This window comes from Doryrhamphus excisus, linkage group LG18, assembly GCF_037039965.1.
Source record: "Doryrhamphus excisus strain RoL-2023G ecotype Guam linkage group LG18, RoL_Dexc_Guam_v1.1, whole genome shotgun sequence".
Lineage (NCBI taxonomy): Eukaryota > Metazoa > Chordata > Actinopteri > Syngnathiformes > Syngnathidae > Doryrhamphus > Doryrhamphus excisus.
In genome coordinates, this window is record NC_136374.1 from 13,227,053 (window position 1) to 13,244,859 (window position 17,807).

The window sequence follows — 17,807 nt, forward strand, 5'->3', positions numbered from 1 at the left end:
ATTTATGCATCCAACTGGGTGGGCCTGTCTAGTCGGTTTGGTCACGCCTACCATGCACAGCTGATAAACGACACGCCACAGCGGTCAGGTGACCCGTGTCATAATAGACAGGCAACGAGCTGGCTCCCGGTTCCTGTTTCCATACATTAGCAAGCTAATAGGCAATAAAATATATATGACAATATATCTGCACAGTGACCGAGTGGTTAGCGCTAATGCCACACAGTTAGGACGCCACATTCTCCCTGTGCATGCGAGGGTTTTCTCCGGGTAATCCGGTTTCCTCCAAAAACATGCTAGGTTAATTGGCGACTCCAAATTGTCCAATGTGAATGTGAATGATTGTTTGTCTATATGTGCCCTGTGATTGGCTGACGACCAGTCCACGGTGTACCCCGCCCCTCTGGGATAGGCTCCAGCATTAAGATTAGCAGTGCAGAAAATCAATATATTGCAGTCTACTAATTTAATTTCTATTATGTTACACTCTTATGCAGTCTGGATCCTCCACCCGTGGAGAAAAAGAGACAGTATGACTGACAAGAGGGTTCACTCCGTTGACACCGTTGTTCTATTGAACAAAGGTGATTAAACCGATGCACAGAGTGAACTCTTTTCACACGCATGCACATGACAATATACTATATTAAGGCTATCAAAATTCATTCATTTTCTACCGCTTTTTCTCACGAGGCTTGCGGGGGGTGCTGGAGCCTATCCCAGCTGTCTTTGTCTTGTGTCAAAATTAGCAACTTTTCAATTATCCTGTGATTGGCTGGTGACCAGTCCAGGGTGTACCCCGCCTCTTGCCCGAAGACAGCTGGGATAGGCTCCAGCACCCCCACGACCCTCGTGAGGATAAGCAGTAGAAAATGAATGAATGAATGGCTGGCGACCAGTCCAGGGCGTACCCTGCCTCTCACCCGAAGACAGCTGGGATAGGCTCCAGCTCCCCTCAAACCTTCATGAGGATAAGCAGTAGAAAATTAATGAATGAATGGCTGGCGACCAGTCCAGGGCGTACCCCGCCTCTCACCCGAAGACAGCTGGGATAGGCTCCAGCACCCCTCAAACCTTCATGAGGATAAGCAGTAGAAAATGAATGAATGAATGGCTGGGGACCAGTCCAGGGTGTACCCCGCCGCCTCTCGCCCGAAGACAGCTGGGATAGGCTCCAGCACCCCCAAACCCTCGTGAGGATAAGCAATAGAAAATGAATGAATAAATGAATTTTTATTTATTGTTTGATTGATTCATTCATTAATTATTGTCCCAGGCCTATTTCTGAATGAGAACTCTTGTCCTGTGACGTAATCCCACAAGATCATGTGACTCCTCTACTAACTACTAATTGATTATGACTTGCACAACACCAGTTCCTAACCCTTGTCAATGTAAATAAGCTCATTTTTTGTGAACTAGGCTAGCAGACATAAAAAGAAAAAAAAATAGCAAACTCAAATTAACATGCAATCTATTTTGTAAATATCAGTGATTTATTTTTAAACTTAATTAGCTGCATTAGAAGAAACGCCGTCCCGTGTTGAGGCATGCTGGGTATCACTCATCAATCATTCATCAGCTGGCAGGAGGAGCGATGGCATCAATTCATTCATTGATGTGTATTGCTCGAGTGCGGGAGGTTGTTTACTCGTGACAAGCCTCAGGTCTGAGGGAGCGATTATGTCCGTCAGACAATCCCGGCATTGCCGTCTGCCACTCTTGCACAGATAAATCAAACTGGGCCTCGAACTGAGTCACTCTGAAAAATCACTAATCCCACAATGTGGGCCCCCTGGGGGTCCTCTTCTTCCTCCTCCTCTTCCTCGTCTTCCTCCTCTTCGACTCAGTAGTCGTTCCATGAAATAATAAGCGCTCTCCCTCGCCTCTCCTCTGCTCTTGATGACTCTCTTTTATTTGTTCTAATGGGCTTCTGCTGCGGGTTGGCTTCCCCTGAGGATGACTTGTGTGCCCTGCTGTGTGTTTTTTATTTTATTTTATTTTTTTAGAAGGATTGTGTGTGTTTTTAAATTGCAGAGCTTTATCCTCACTCTGCTTATATGCCTTCATGTTTGTGAGTCATATTTGTTGTTGTCTTTGTGAGTAGGCAATGTGAGATGGACTAATGGCACCCGGTCATGGACATTTAAAGGAGATAAAGTCTTAATGGCTTCCTCGTCAGCTCGTTTCTCTTCTTTGCTTGCTGCTGTGAAGTCATCATCTGGCGGCGTCTGGTCTGTCTGGACGCCGGAAGTTGTGTATGTGAAAGAGCAACGTGGGAGGCTCATCGGTACTTCCTGCAAGAGGTTTCTCCCGCCTCCAGGCTGCTCCATTAGACTGCTTGCTTGCTGCTGTGGTTGCAACGAGACACTTTTATCTCCTCTATCAAAGGTTCTATTTTCATGAGTGTGGATTTGTTGACGTATGTGGGCAGCCTGGTCTTAGGGGGGGTTCTTGCAAAGCCAGTTTAGTGGGTAAGTCCACTTGCCGCTGTGTTGAGTGGCAAGCCGGACTTGTGTGTTCAGCAAAGGTACCGCATCTCTTTTTGAAAGCGGCTATGTCACCATGGCAACTTAGGTTAAGCTCATAGGCTGGTCAGGACCGGAAGACAGCTGGGATAGGCTCCAGCATGCCCACGAGCCTTGTCAAATGGCTTCTAGCCCAAAGACAGCTGGGATAGGCTCCAGCATGCCCACGACCCTCGTCAAATGGCTTCTTGCCCGAAGACAGCTGGGATAGGCTCCAGCATGCCCATGACCCTCGTCAAATGGCTTATTGTCCGAAGATAGCTGGGATAGGCTCCAGCATGCCCACGACCATCGTCAAATGGCTTCTTGCCCAAAGACAGCTCAGATAGGCTCCAGCAGCCCCGTGACCCTCGTCATATGGCTTCTTGCCCGAAGACAGCTGGGATAGGCTCCAGCGCCCCCGTGACCCTCGTGAGGAAAAGTGGTAGATAATGAATGAATGATTGCAAACCATCAAATGGCCTCTCGCCTGACGACAGCTGGGATAGGCTCCAGCATGCCCACGACCATCGCGAGGATAAGCGGTACAGGAAATAGATAGGTGGATAGACACTGCTCTTGCTTTGCTTTTTCTTCGACATGATTGCAAACCATCAAATGGCCTCTCGTCCCAAGACAGCTGGGATAGGTTCCAGCAGGCCCGCGACCCTTGTGAGGATAAGCGGTACAGAAAATGAATGGATCGATGGATACTGCACTCCCTTTGCTTTCGCTTCGACATGATTACAAACCATCAAATGGCTTCTTGTCCGAAGACAGCTGGGATAGGCTCCAGCATGCCCGCAACCCTTGTGAGGATAAGTGGTACAGAAAATGGATGGCTCGATGGATACTGCACTCGCTTTGCTTTCACTTCAACATGATTAGAAACCATCAAATGGCCTCTCACCCGAAGACAGCTGGGATAGGCTCCAGCACCCCTGCGACCGTAATGAAATCATAAGGAAGTTTTGATAAACAGACCAAAAATAGACATTGAGGTATTCATTAGGTATGCATGAAGTACTCCTGTACAATGAAATGACGTCCAATGCAAATAATACTCGGGTGTTGGCTCTCGTGTTGGATGTCGTCAGATGTGCAGGTGAATGTAGACTTAATATCATTGTACGTAAAGCTCTAGTCTAAGACTCGGAGTAGACTTGGCTGCTTCTCCGAGCCTCCCAGTGTGTTGTACCTCATTATGCAGCCTCATCAATAAAGCCAGCAGCCTTATTTGCATTCAACAGATGAAGCATTTGATGAAAGCCGCGCCTTCATAAATTGAATTTCCCTACAGATGACGTTTGCCGAGATTTTAAAATGGGCTTGTAGTAAAGATCATATTATAAGATCACCGCTGCTGTTTGAAGACGGGTCAAAAAATTAAAATAAATTCAGCGGAAAGTTTTTGACAAGACACAAGGAATGCAGACGGCACCGCCAGCGTGTTGTCCTTGCTAACTCGTCAGGGGTCTGACTATGTGCGCCAGGCTTTTCAATATTTAACGAGTCCTGCTTCGTCGTTTCCTCTGGGGAGGAAGTGTACTGGAAGTATGCCATTGGCTCGCTAGGCCTTAAAGGCACTTAGAGACGCTTCTGCTGCTGCACTTGAAGATTAACTAACTATACTCTCGCTCAGATGGCCAATCTGCAGCCTTTATATGCAAATGTTTCTTTGGTCTCAATGTCGCCGATATCAGCTGCTGTGTGCTGTTTATACGGAGTTATTTTTTTACCCTTTTATGTGTACTTTTATGTGTTAATGCCATAATTTGTGAGTTGATAATTTAATTCATTCATTCATTTTCTATCGCTTTTTCCTCACGAGGGTCGCCAGCCAATCACAGGGCACATATAGACAAACAACCATTCACACTCACATTCATACCTATGGACAATTTGGAGTCGCCAATTAACCTAGCATGTTTTTGGAATGTGGGAGGAAACCGATATTTCATAATAATCATTTGTAGTTAATAAAACTACATCAGGAGGTTGCCTACAGCCACAGCTGAGTGTGGTATAGGCCAATATCAGTGAAAAAGCATGCTATTAATATTAGCCCATAGTACTTCACTCATGTATTATCAGGATCTGTATCATCAGCTTAAAAACCTGATCAGAACATCCGGAGTTGATTCCAGTTTTTTTTGGGCCTGACGCAGATTAGAAACCCTGATATTTACTTTCATAGACCATCCGAGATCTATATTGCAAAATCTACGCTAGCTGCATTGAACGCATCAGTTAGAATGAGACGCTGACAACACCAACAATGGCGGAATGTCGGCATGTGGCAGTGATAAGGAAGAACCAGGAAGAAAAACCGAAGAAAATAAGTGTATAATACTGCAGCGTCCAGATCAAGAACCCTTTTAATTTTGAATATCTAACACAATGGTAATGTCAGCGATTTTCAGTCAACATATCTGTTTGTTTTGAAGGATATCCAACACAACAGGGATGCATTATCCGAGACTGTCAATCATTCCCTCTTCAGATGTCGCCTCAAAAATCCCAATTGGTTTTGAACGGTTATTGCGTTCTACTGGCGCTAGAAGTATTTTTCCTCTGCGGCGGTTTCACTGGGTGTCTCTCACCGTGGATGTGACTAGTTAGTGTATAGTATAATGCGGTTATCCACAAGCGCTTCAGGGGTTACTGAACCTCATTTCACAGTGCAGGCTCTCATTAGCACACCCTGCCTCCCCATCTCCATTCGCAGCCAGCCAGGTCCTCCAAGTCAAGGCTGTCGAGCACTTTAACCTGCCGGTCCGTGTCCTGAATGAGGCAAACGGGCAGAGACTAATTACACCTAACCGCCCCTTTATCTTTATTATTATCTCATCTCGCCAAGGTCACGTTTTAAGGGATTGAGTGGAAACGTGCTCTTGGACTGAGTTAGTGAAATGAAGTCTTTAGGGGGTGTTGATATAAGGTTCTTGGTTGATTTGTGGGAAAGCTCCTCAGTGAGTAAACATCGAGGCTAATTTTCACAAGCGAGTGACTGATGACTGTAAAGTGAGAGACAAATCAAACCTAATCAATGTCCATATCAATCCATAATGGAGCAGGAGGACCTTGGAACGGGGACGGCTGGGCCAATGCGGGACACATTCCTGCGGCCCGTCCTTTAAGCTTGTGATGTGATTTATGGCCCGTGTCTGGCCAGAGTCCAGTTGGACTTAATAGAATAACAAAAGGTTGACCGGAGAGTCACGAGGGCGTCCAGCATTGGGCTGATGCAGAGCAGAACGGTGGTGAATCAATGAACCAGAGTGGAAAATAACGGCTTTAGAGTCCCATCATGGGAGAAAGAGTGCTCATAAATTACCGGAAGGCAAATCAGACAAGAAAACGAGATAAGTTTGACTATAAGAAAGATGAACCTTCCATCGTCAGCAGATAGATAGAAGATACTTCTAAAACAAATAAATCTATATAAAAAGCCCCAAAACATTCACATAACCCCGCATTCTTATGAATATACATTGACAGATTCACACTGTCAAACATAAAGTATATTAATTCATATATAATGCTGTTTCATAGTTGAATATATACGTCAAAATACTCATAATGAAGCAAATGTTTTTGCCTAAATTAAGCATTGTCAAGTATAACAATTACTGTATTAAAATTGTGATTGTAGTCACTGGCTGTCAGTAATTATTCAATGAGACTAGTACTACATTTGATTGCCAGAACAACAGCCTTTTATTGCAGGTTGAAATGATTTCACACCAGGCACAATAATAATACTCACAGTAATAATAAGAATCATAATAATAACAACGGGGCTGCACAGCGGACGAGTGGTTAGCACACAGGCCTCATAGCTAGGAGACCCAAGTTCAATTCCACCCTCAGCCATCTGTGTGGTTTTCTCCAGGTACTCCGGTTTCCTCCCACATTCCAAAAACATGCTAGGTTAATTGGCGACTCCAAATTGTCCATAGGTATGAATGTGAGTGTGAATGGTTGTTTGTCTATATGTGCCTTGTGATTGGCTGGCGACAGACAGCTGGGATAGGCTCCAGCACCCCCCGTAACCCTTGTGAGGATAAACGGTAGAAAATGAATGAATGAATAATAACAAGACAGGCTACTTTTACATCTGTAATTCAGCTAAAATTCAACCCGGAACTCTTGTTCGGGGCCAAACATGTTATATCATTTGGCGTTAGGTAACGACGCTTCTAGAAGAAGTTTAATGGCGACCATAGACAATTGGTGTTGCAAAAAAGGCTTCAGTCATTAACTGTTGGATTGTGAAGTTTGATATCATTATATGTATCATCATTGGTATTTATTATTGGTATTTACCCAAAGTAAGCCAAAGTAACCGTAGTAACTCAGTGTACTTCCTTAACTTAACCTAGTTTATTGTTTTCAACAACAAACAAGGGATGCCCACTGTAACATCTCCATTTTACCATTTGCCGTTTGACGCCCCTGCGCAACCTGAATCTCCATTGTTCCATTGAAGGAAAAATGACCCGAGTTCTTCTTGTCATGCCAGCAACGTTGAAGGTCATCAGAGCCGACAAGGTTATTGGTTATTGTAAAGTCATTCATTCATTCATTTTCTACCGCTTTTTCCTCACGAGGGTCGCGGGGGTGCTGGAGCCTATCCCAGCTGTCTTCGGGCGAGAGGCGGGGTACACCCTGGACTGGTCACCAGCCGATTAATCACAGGGCACATATAGACAAACAACCATTCACACTCACATTCATACCTATGGACAATTTGGAGTCGCCAATTAACCTAGCATGTTTTTGGAATGTGGGAGGAAACCGGAGTACCCGGAGAAAACCCACGCATGCATGAGGAGAACATACAACCTCCACACAGAGATGGCCGAGGGTGGAATCAAACCCTGGTCCTCCTAGCTGTGCCGCCCGTTATTGTAAATTCTGAATGGGTAATGTGGTGTTGAAGAGGATGAGGCATTTTATTGGTTATTGAACTACGCTGGGCACCGGTAACAACATTCATTTGGTGTTGACGGACAGCCAATCCGATCGTCCAGCTGGGTGGATCATGATTATGACAACGTGAATAATATTTCACATCCAACTGTGTAAAATGTGCATTTTCAAGTGGTCCTAATGTGCCGTGCTTCCCATTAGAAAGCTCAGAGGACTCTTGTCAAATAGAAGAAAAACACACACGCCCAATGAGGGTGACAACAAGGGAGGGGGCAAAGAGTCATTGTGTTGTTCTCTGTTTTATGCTACACAAAAAACAGAAAGCACCACCCAAGGTGCCTCATTAGCTGCTCAGCAGGATGTTTCAGAGGAGGATGAGTTTCACATTTGGAGGGTAAGCCGGACATATTCATTTGGACGTATCATTAGCATCTGTGCACCTGTTGCAATAAGAAGGAGCGTCGCCATCATTGACTCTTTGGCATTGCGCTTTTTGCAGATCAAAGGTTAGAGAAATGCTTCGCTAGGACGATTGACCTGTTGCTGCTTCCTGTTAGATAGCAATTTAATGCCTCATTGGCAGCTGAGGGTGCTCGTTAGCACTATTAATGGCCGACCAAGCATGCACACCAGTGTATGAGCTGACAGTTCAAGTAGAACAAGAGGCTCCTGTAAATTAAATATCTCTACCGAGGGACTAATAAAGGCTTCTTGATTCCATCGCTGCTCGACTGCATATGAAATGAGTGCAGGTTGGAAGGAAAATAGGCTTCAGTGTTGAAGTTTGTGAGTGGTTGTGTAGTTGTGGGAATCGTTGTTGTTTGGCATACCGGTGAGCAACGTCAGGAGACTTTAAGCCTGAAGCTGGCTGACAAATCCTTTCAACGTCTTGATATGCCGCAGCATCTTTACCCACTGATTTGTTTATTAATTGCATTTCCTCTGTGAACTTTCACATTTTGTGGACTATTGTGTGGCACAAATATAAAAATAGTTTCATTTTAATTAGCATGTGATTAATCATATTTCACAGTACGCCGTGCACGTCTTTGAAGCTTGATGATGATGAATGAATTGCTGTTGAGATCCATCCATCCACTCCACGGCTGCTTATTCGCATATGAGCATCTTGAACCGATTATGTCTTATAATGGATTTCACTGATTCATTCATTCATTTTCTACCGCTTATCCTCCATGCTGGAGCCTATCCCAGCTGTCTTCGGACCAGAGGCGGGTACACCCTGGACTGGTGGCCATCCAATCACAGGGCACATATAGACAAACAACCATTCACACTCACATTCATACCTATGGACAATTTGGAGTCGCCAATTAACCTAGCATGTTTTTGGAATGTGGGAGGAAACCGGAGTACCCGGAGAAAACCCACACATGCACGGGAAAAACATGCAAACTCCACACAGAGATTCCGAAGGTGGAATTGAACTATACATAATTTAATAATAATAATTTGTAGTTAATAAAACTACATCAGGAGGTTGCCTACAGCCACAGCTGAGAGTGCTATAGGCCAATATCAGTGAAAAAGCATGCTATTGATATTAGCCGATACTTGCTTTAAAACGTCTACCATCGCATGCACGGGGAGAACATGCAAACTCCACACAGAGATGGCCGAGGGTGGGATTGAACCCTGGTCTCCTAGCTGTGAGGTCTGCGCGCTAACCACTTGTCCGCTGTGCAGCCTGGATTTCACTGATGTTACTTTAATTCTAAAAAATAAAAGACTTAAAATTGTCGCAGGGCTGCACGGTGTTCGAGTGGTTAGCGCGCAGACCTCACAGCTAGGAGACCAGGGTTCGGTTCCACCCTCGGCCATCTCTGTGTAAAGTTTGCATGTTCTCCCCGTGCATGCGTGGGTTTTCTCTGGGTACTCCGGTTTCCTCCCACATTCCAAAAACATGCTAGGTTAATTAGCGACTCCAAATTGTCCATAGGTATGAATGTGAGTGTGAATGGTTGTTTGTCTATATGTGCCCTGTGATTGGCTGGCGACCAGTCCAGGATGTGCCCCGCCTCTCGTCCGAAGACAGCTGTGATAGGCTCCAGCACGGAGGATACAACTGTTAGACTCCTAAAATCCTCTGTTACCCTGGGAAAATTTGTTATGAATAATATGTTCACAATATCTTTATTATTATTGTTTGCATACTGGGCTATGCTGTGAGATACCGAAATACAAGACTCCAACAATAATAATAATAACTTCCCAATTGTTTATTGATAGTCTTGGATCTGAATATTTTCTTGTAAGTGTACACCGCTCTACTTTTACCTTTATTTATGTGTAGACCAAACAGGGTGTGTGTCACCTGTGTCACCGCTGATCGGCCGTCTTATATTTCCACTGTCAACACCCTTCACCAGCAACCACACACATAATATCACTAAACACAACCTTAGAGGTGTGTTCAAAGGTCAGCAGCAGCGGGGATAAAAAAAAAACAAGGGAAACAATCACATTTGATTTCCCACTGCGACCGTGCTTTGCTTTCACTTCCTTACATCATTGTATTTTACTCAGTGGGAACTGATCTTGACAGCAGACACGAGAGCGGCAAAGGTGTAGCATGGTGAATATAGTGAGCCTACACAAATGGACAGATGGTGGAGTCAGGAAAAGGTGAACAGATACAAAGATGAGTATCCAGAGAGGCAGAAATATGTATAGTGTTTGTTTTTTTGTTTTTTTTCACATGAAACAATGGGAAGATGCAGCGACTGAATGGTGCCACATTGTTGCAAGAATCCTGGCAAGAAATTGAGTGTGCCTGCATGAAGAACTGCGGACCAAAGTGCTTTTTATAATGCGCCTTATCTTATAAAATAAATAAATATTTTTATTTTTATTTTTATTTTTATTTTTACTTTTTATTTTTATTTTTATTTTTATTTTTATTTTTATTTTTATTTTTATTTTTATTTTTATTTATTTTCTACCACTTTTTCCTCACGAGGGTCGCAGAGGGTGCTGGAGCCTATCCCAGCTGTCTTCGGGCGAGAGGCGGGGTACACCCCGGACTGGTGGCCAGCCAATCACAGGGCACATATAGACAAACAACCATTCACACTCACATTCATACCTATGGACAATTTGGAGTCGCCAATTAACCTAGCATGTTTTTGGAATGTGGGAGGAAACCGGAGTACCCGGAGAAAACCCACGCATGCACGGGGAGAACATGCAAACTCCACACAGAGATGGCCGAGGGTGGAATTGAACCCTGGTCTCCGAGCTGTGAGGTCTGTGCGCTAACCACTCGAACACCGTGCCGCATTTTTATTTTTATTTTTATTTTTATTTTTATTTTTATTTTTATTTTTATTTTTATTTTTATTTTTATTTTTATTTTTATTTTTATTTTTATTTTTATTTTTATATGAATATTTATAAATATTATTTATAAAAAAAAAAATAAAATAAAATAAGATTCTTTAAGCGTATCTATTAGGGGACACGGCTCCATCGGATAGTGCTGTAGTGATTCCATAGTGATAGTTCCTCAAATAGCGACTCCTGATTGAAGAAACGCTATGCCCGGGTTATTTGCCGGGTGCTTCCACCCACCATCTGACATTTCACTGTCGGTGTTTTTCAGCTCCTGCTAACGTTTGACCTCTGCTTGCTTGCTCAGCAGACAACGCATTCTCAATAAAGAGTCCATTTGAGTTCCATGCATGACTGCCACAAAACGGATTGTTTATTTGGTTCGAGCAGAGGTTGCTGTGTGTGCTCACCGGTGAATTACTGTTGTGTAGTTTTATCATGAATCACCTTGACGTTTTCTGTATTTGTCTATCCGAGCGGTTGAGTGCATTTCTGTTGGAAATGAAAGTACAGTAACCCAGTAAAGTATTTTTGGCCTACAAAAACACCAATCCTGAAGGCCAAGTCCATGCCAGATGAACTAAACCTTCACTTTTTGCACTTGGCTTCCAGACTCCCACGCCTGCACTGGCAGTCGTCCTTTTCCCATCCTTGAGTCAATCCCAGCGTGGATTGTTAGTTAGAGGCTGGCAGGCATCGTTGCTGATAAGGAAAGTGGAAGAGAAAAAGAACAAGGATCAGTAGAGGAAGGCGATGCAGATCACGTTCATCTGGCTCTCTGGGGGGGGGGGCTAATGTGGTCTACATTGTTTTTACATTTAGGAAAAAGGGGTCACTGGTTGGAACTCAGTGAAGTCATTTTTTTATGTTGAAACTGAGCTGCTTTTAATTCATGATGTGTGCAGAGCATATGATGCTAACCAAGGCCAATTGTCTTGACAGAGCTGACAAGACCGTGTCCAAGACCAGACCCTCCTTCTGGTGAGTCCTCCACAGCATCCAGACTTTATTTAGGCTCCACCTTCAATGTGAGTGGAGTATTACCTGACCATGACATGCTTTTATTAGCTCTCACTTCCAAGTGCATAATATTAACTATCCCAAGAAGTCAGGGTTTATTTTTAAGCTCATATTCCAAAATATGGCAGATATACTGTACGTATAATAACGGTGGTGGTCACTCTCACCATAAAAGGCTACATTTTATGTTGGGAGCATAAGAACTTGCAATATCACAGCTACCATCTGTCGTTTTATGAAGGGACGTGTGGGTATGCATCCAGGAATACATTTAAAATTCAAACTGAGAATTATTATATTTGAAATGGCCAAATTTATATTTATATGTATAACTTTGGTACAAATGTAACCGTTACTGATTGTAAAAGTACCAGATGGAGGGGTAGGATTTAATAAGCTTTGCTTCTTCCTACTCCTTTTGGACATGTGGAACTGTGAACTGATTATGTGATGCATTCAATTGTAATCTGATGCATGTTCAAATGAAATTAAACCATTACCATTACCATATTGACAGTTACTATTGTACCCATTATGTCATTGTATGATCCTATCATCTCGTACTTCGGTACATGACAAAAAATTAGAAAAAAATATATATATAAAAATTAAAAAAAATGAAATAAAAAATTTGAATTATATTAGAAAGCAGGAAGTGAACAAATGTAACAGTTACTGATTGTAAAAGTACCAGATGGAGGGGTAGGATTTAATAAGCTTTGCTTCTTCCTACTCCTTTTGGACATGTGGAACTGTGAACTGATTATGTGATGCATTCAATTGTAATCTGATGCATGTTCAAATGAAATTAAACCATTACCATTACCATAAATATAAATTCTATAAATATATTAACTGTCAATTTTTCAATTTATTTATGAGGATTTATTCAATTTATTCATTAAGCGGTAAAAAATGGATGAATGAATGCTATGTAGTTTTGTTAATATTGTGACTTAATTCTCCTAATGTTTTGTATTATATTTTGTAATATTTTGTAATTTTTTTTGTTTTATAAGTTGTCTTGTTCTTTTAGAATATGCAAAGGTAGCATTCGGGACTTTGGAGGAAACGCCCTGGGTTTGAATCTCCACTAGTAAGCATCATTGTTATTCGTCAGGAAGGGCATCCGGAATATAAAGTGCTCAAGCAAAAATCAGTATGCGGATCAAAAGATCCGCTGTGGCGACTCCGAAATCAGGAAAAAAAAACTAAAGAAACAAACAAGGACAAAAAAAAAAAACCCACAAAAAACCAGCCACGGGCCGTAAATGGCCCCTAGGCTTTGGACACCCCTGCTCTAGGGACACATGTGCCAGTTATAACATTATAAAAAGACACTTTTGCATAAGAGGGAACCTTTAAAGCCTTTGAGATTTTGCAAGTGTGTTTGTCATGTTTTTGTCTCCTGGTGGACGTTCGCATATGAAGGAAGGAGATAGAAAGGAACTTGATGTTCTGCTGGGAAGATAGTCTCCCAGCATGGAGTTGCTAGTGTGTGACTAAACACAGCCACGAGAGCAGATGGAGGAGAACTAATACCAGCTGGCCATGGAGAGGAGCCACCTTTAGGCTCCCACCAAAAAACTGCAAGGGTCTAACAGTCACTCATTAGCTCTGTAGTATTATTATAATTATACTTCAATTGACCCGCTTTTATGATCATCTTTACTGGTTTGATTGGTTTCAATGGTGTCTGACGCGACATGGCCGAGGTAGCAGAGTTCAAAGGTCATCGGCACGTTCACTGGTTTGTCGAGTGACTCGACTCATGAGGCCGCCACGGGAGGCAAGAGGACTATTGTTTTGCGGTGTCGTCAATTAAGATGCTCATTAGCCTGATTGCTATCGAGGCTGCTTGTGCTCATTGTCTTCGCCTCCTGCGATGAGGAAGCGTATAGGCCGCGCTAAATGCCGTGACATTTCTTCCATAATTGTCATTCCGGCTGTGGAATGATGCGCTCCAACAACTATTCCTCTGTCATTCGAGGTGGGAATTATGAGGTTGATACAAGACAATTAAAAATGACTGTTGATGGATGTAAATAATAATGATCATGTTGACTTATCAGAGTCAATTACTCCTTAATTAGTTTGTCGGCGCTCGTTAAAATATTATAAATGTTCATTTTGGAGGGTTTTAAAATAAATGAAAGAGTCAGTGTCGTCATAAAACCACATTTAGGGGTAACATCAGCATGTGGCGCTACCACTCATATAAACTGCAAAGCCTTTTTAACCAATCAGAACCCGGAAGAAAGTCATTTGTGGAAAAGGCACAACAATGGCGAACATAAAGATGAATTATGCAAGTGGGGTTAGACTGTAATCTATTTATAGTGATGGGGTACGATGGTGAAGGTTGGGTGCTCCTTCCTGCTACATCTTCTTCATCTCTGGCAGACCAGGTGGTCTGGCGGTACTAATTTATGTGTCGCAGGCTTAAACAAGAAATAAAAGTAGGGTAAACATTGCGACCGCATGGTGTATGAGTGGTTAGCATGTTGACCACACAGTCAGGATATAGGAAAGACGTGGGTTTGATTCTCGGCTTGGGCTTCTCTGTAAGTTCTTCTCATGTGTGGGTTTCCTACTACATTGTCTGGCGACCAGTCCGTGGTGTACCCCACCTCTTGCTCAAAGTCAGCTGGGATAGGCTCAAGCATAAACCTGTGACCCTTTTCAGGATAAGCGGCATAGAAAACGGATGGATGGGATCACTGCAATATAAAGTAAATAGTAGTGCTCATGGTTTTGAACTGCAAGATGGGATGACTTTTTGACTATGTTGACATCAAACTGATTAACTGCAACTTCTCATTGGCTGGAGGCAAAGGATTTATGGACATCATTATGACATCAAATTGATTAAAGGCAATATAAATAGAAGTATAGTCATCCATCACTACTTTACAAATTTTGTGGCTTCACTCTATTATGTTTTTTTGAAAAAATATATTAAGTTTTGCTGTTTTGTGGTTGAAAACAGCCATAGTCAAACAAATATATTATAGTATATTTTAGCAATTTTTTGGGGCCGAAACAAAGCATTTTCGAGCATAAAAATTTAGGCAAATATATATATTTACACACACACATATATATACTATATATATTTGCATGTTCTTCCCGTGCATGCGTGGGTTTTCTCCGGGTACTCCGGTTTCCTCCCACATTCCAAAAACATGCTAGGTTAATTGGAGACTCCAAATTGTCCATAGGTATGAATGTGAGTGTGAATGGTTGTTTGTCTATATGTGCCCTGTGATTGGCTGGCCACCAGTCCAGGGTGTACCCCGCCTCTCGCCCGAAGACAGCTGGGATAGGCTCCAGCACCCCTCATGAGGATAAGCGGTAGAAAATATATATACAAATATAATAACTTTATTCTTAAATGAAGTATTGTACCCTGGTCACAAGGTGTCAGTAATGTTATAAGACAAGCATCACAAATGGTCGCTGGAACAGGCTTTTATTACAGATTTTAATAATCTCACAACAGCCACAATAATTCCCAACGTGGGCTCCTGCCGCAACTGCTGCGACACTCCAACATCACTTCCTGTCCGTCGCCCACATGTTCGAAAACAAAGTCAACAACAAACGAACAATAAGAACTCAATTGTGTTGCTGGTTCTTGTCTCCATCAGCAGGATTCTGACTGAACTTGGTATAACGGTGACTCATGTGTGGGCTGCAAAGTAGCATATTGAGCTCTACCGGATGAGTAATAATAATATCTTGTGTTGCCTCCCCAAATATAACACAAAAATGTAATAGCGCTAAAAAACCATGTGCTACATTGTAAGTCAAAGGGCGAGCAAACTTACATTTGACAGATTGCTGCAACTAATATCAGTAATAGAAGCATTTAGAAGAGGGTTTATATACTTTTAGGGGTGATATAGACTTCTTAGGATTGACAAGCAGGGGAGTGAAGGGTGCTTGTACTTCTCAAAAATAACCATGAGAATGCATGCAGTGCAGAGCAGTGGGTTGCTGTGGGAGGCGGACCGTGCAGGAGGGAGGGATGTGAGGTAAGAGAGAGGGGAGGGATGCTCTCAGCATCATATGAGAGGAGAGAAAGCTTCATCTCCAGCAGCAGGTGTTGGGACCATTACGAGTCGCACACAACAAGCCGACTGTAGGGCGGAAATGATGCGGAGCGGCGTGCAGGTAAGGGATGCTTGGATTTTGCTTTTATATCATCTTGCTCTCAGATACAAACGATCCAAACTGAGGATGGCTTAGCTCCGTGTTGTGTGCAGTTCAACTTTCCATGTCTGTCCGATTTGGCTCATCCAGACAGGAAGTATGTCGGATGGCCTCTGTGGTAAATGACTCCACTTTCACTGTACATTAAGACAGCTTAATTAGATTAGTTGCACACCACTAAGCAGACCTGAAAAGCTTTTTTTTTTTTTTTTTCCTTGGGAGTGACGAGATGTGGCTTGCAGCTAAACATCCCTCAAAAAGGTCATCTATTTAGCACAAGTGACTTGGAGAAATCAACACCCTCGTTTGCTATACTTTTCAAACGGCCGCAAAAACATGAAAAATCTTCCTTCCAGAGACTGGTTATTAGACATCACCTCCGGACTCTAAGTCACACATTTTTTCATAGGTTGGCTGTTCCTGCGACTTATACTCCAGAGCGACTTATAAATGAAAAAACTGTTTGTTACATAAACACTGGACACCTTTTGTTTATTTTTTGTGTAGCTGAATAACCATTGTGTTAGCATATCTTACACCTATTCAGCTTGTTCTCTATTCTTTTGGTAATGGTTTAATTTCATTTGAACATGCATCAGATTACAATTGAATGCATCTCATAATCAGTTCACAGTTCCACATGTCCAAAAGGAGTAGGAAGAAGCAAGGCTTATTAAATCCTACCCCTCCATCTGGTACTTTTACAATCAGTAACTGTTACATTTGTTCACTTCCTGCTTTCCTAATATAGTTTAAGGTATTTTTTTAAATAATGTACCTCGTACTGAAGTACAAGGTAATATGAGCATCCAATGACATAATGGGTACCATAGTAAGTGTCAATATAGTGATATATATAGCACATCATGACTGGTTCAAGACTCTTCATCCTTGTATTTAGCAAACATCAACTGCTTGTATTGTTTCTTGAATTGCCTCATCGTTGTGCATTGTTTGATTTCCTTACTCAATCCATTCCATAGTTTGATTCCACATACTGAAATGCTATGGCTTTTTAACGTAGTCCTAGCATAGAAGTGTTTCAAATGTAGTTCTTCCCTGAGATCATATTTCTCCTCTCTTGTAGAGAAGTATTGGATGACATTTTTAGGTAATTGGTTATTTTTAGCCTTATGCATTATTTTAGCTGTTTGAAGATGAACTATATCAGCAAGTTGAAGTATTTGTGATTTTAGAAATAAGGAGTTAGTATGTTTTCTGTAGGCGGCATTATGAATTATCCTTACTGACCTTTTTTGCAGTACATTATTTTGTTAGAACTTGCCTTCCAAGAGGACGTAATGTCGGTTTTGGTCAAGTAGTTTGTAAAATAAATTACCCGCAAAAAATACAACTTATACAGCAAGTATTTGTGATTTTAGAAATAAAGAGTTAGTATGTTCTCTGTAGGTGGCATTATGAATTATCCTTACTGACCTTTTTTGCAGTACATTATTATTTTATTGTTAGAACTTGCTTTCCAAGAGGACGCAATGTCGGTTTTGGTCAAGTAGTTTGTAAAATAAATTACCCGCAAAAAATACGACTTATACTCCAGTGTGACTTGTGTTTTTTTCTAGTGAATTATGCATTTTTGGCCTTGTGCGACTTATACTCTGAAAATACGGAGGCTTTGCTACACATCTTAAAACACAATTTGAACTTGAGCCAAATATCAGCTACAGAATTGTAAGCTGTAGGTTTTATTTTCATCCTAGTGATTAGGCTACCCTAGCATTTTGCTATTTATGGGAGTAATGTTGACACAGTAGTTCACAT

General features: G+C 42.1%; 1 protein-coding gene across 5 annotated transcripts in view; it reads left to right on the forward strand.

The window, feature by feature from the left end:
• The window catches only part of rap1gapb (RAP1 GTPase activating protein b), an 87,087-nt gene that overhangs the window by 17,693 nt on the left and 51,587 nt on the right, over positions 1-17,807 (forward strand). Inside the window, exons 1-2 of one of the 5 annotated variants that reach the window (XM_058055941.2) lie at positions 7,782-7,836; positions 11,736-11,774. The exons of 2 other annotated variants lie outside the window; for them this stretch is intronic. In XM_058055941.2, the coding sequence (XP_057911924.2) occupies positions 7,802-7,836; positions 11,736-11,774 (74 nt within the window). In that variant the 5' untranslated portion in view covers positions 7,782-7,801. Of the gene's footprint in view, positions 1-7,781; positions 7,837-11,735; positions 11,775-15,881; positions 15,990-17,807 lie in introns of those variants that run through there. 2 more of the 5 variants (XM_058055944.2, XM_058055949.2) reach the window with 2 other exon arrangements.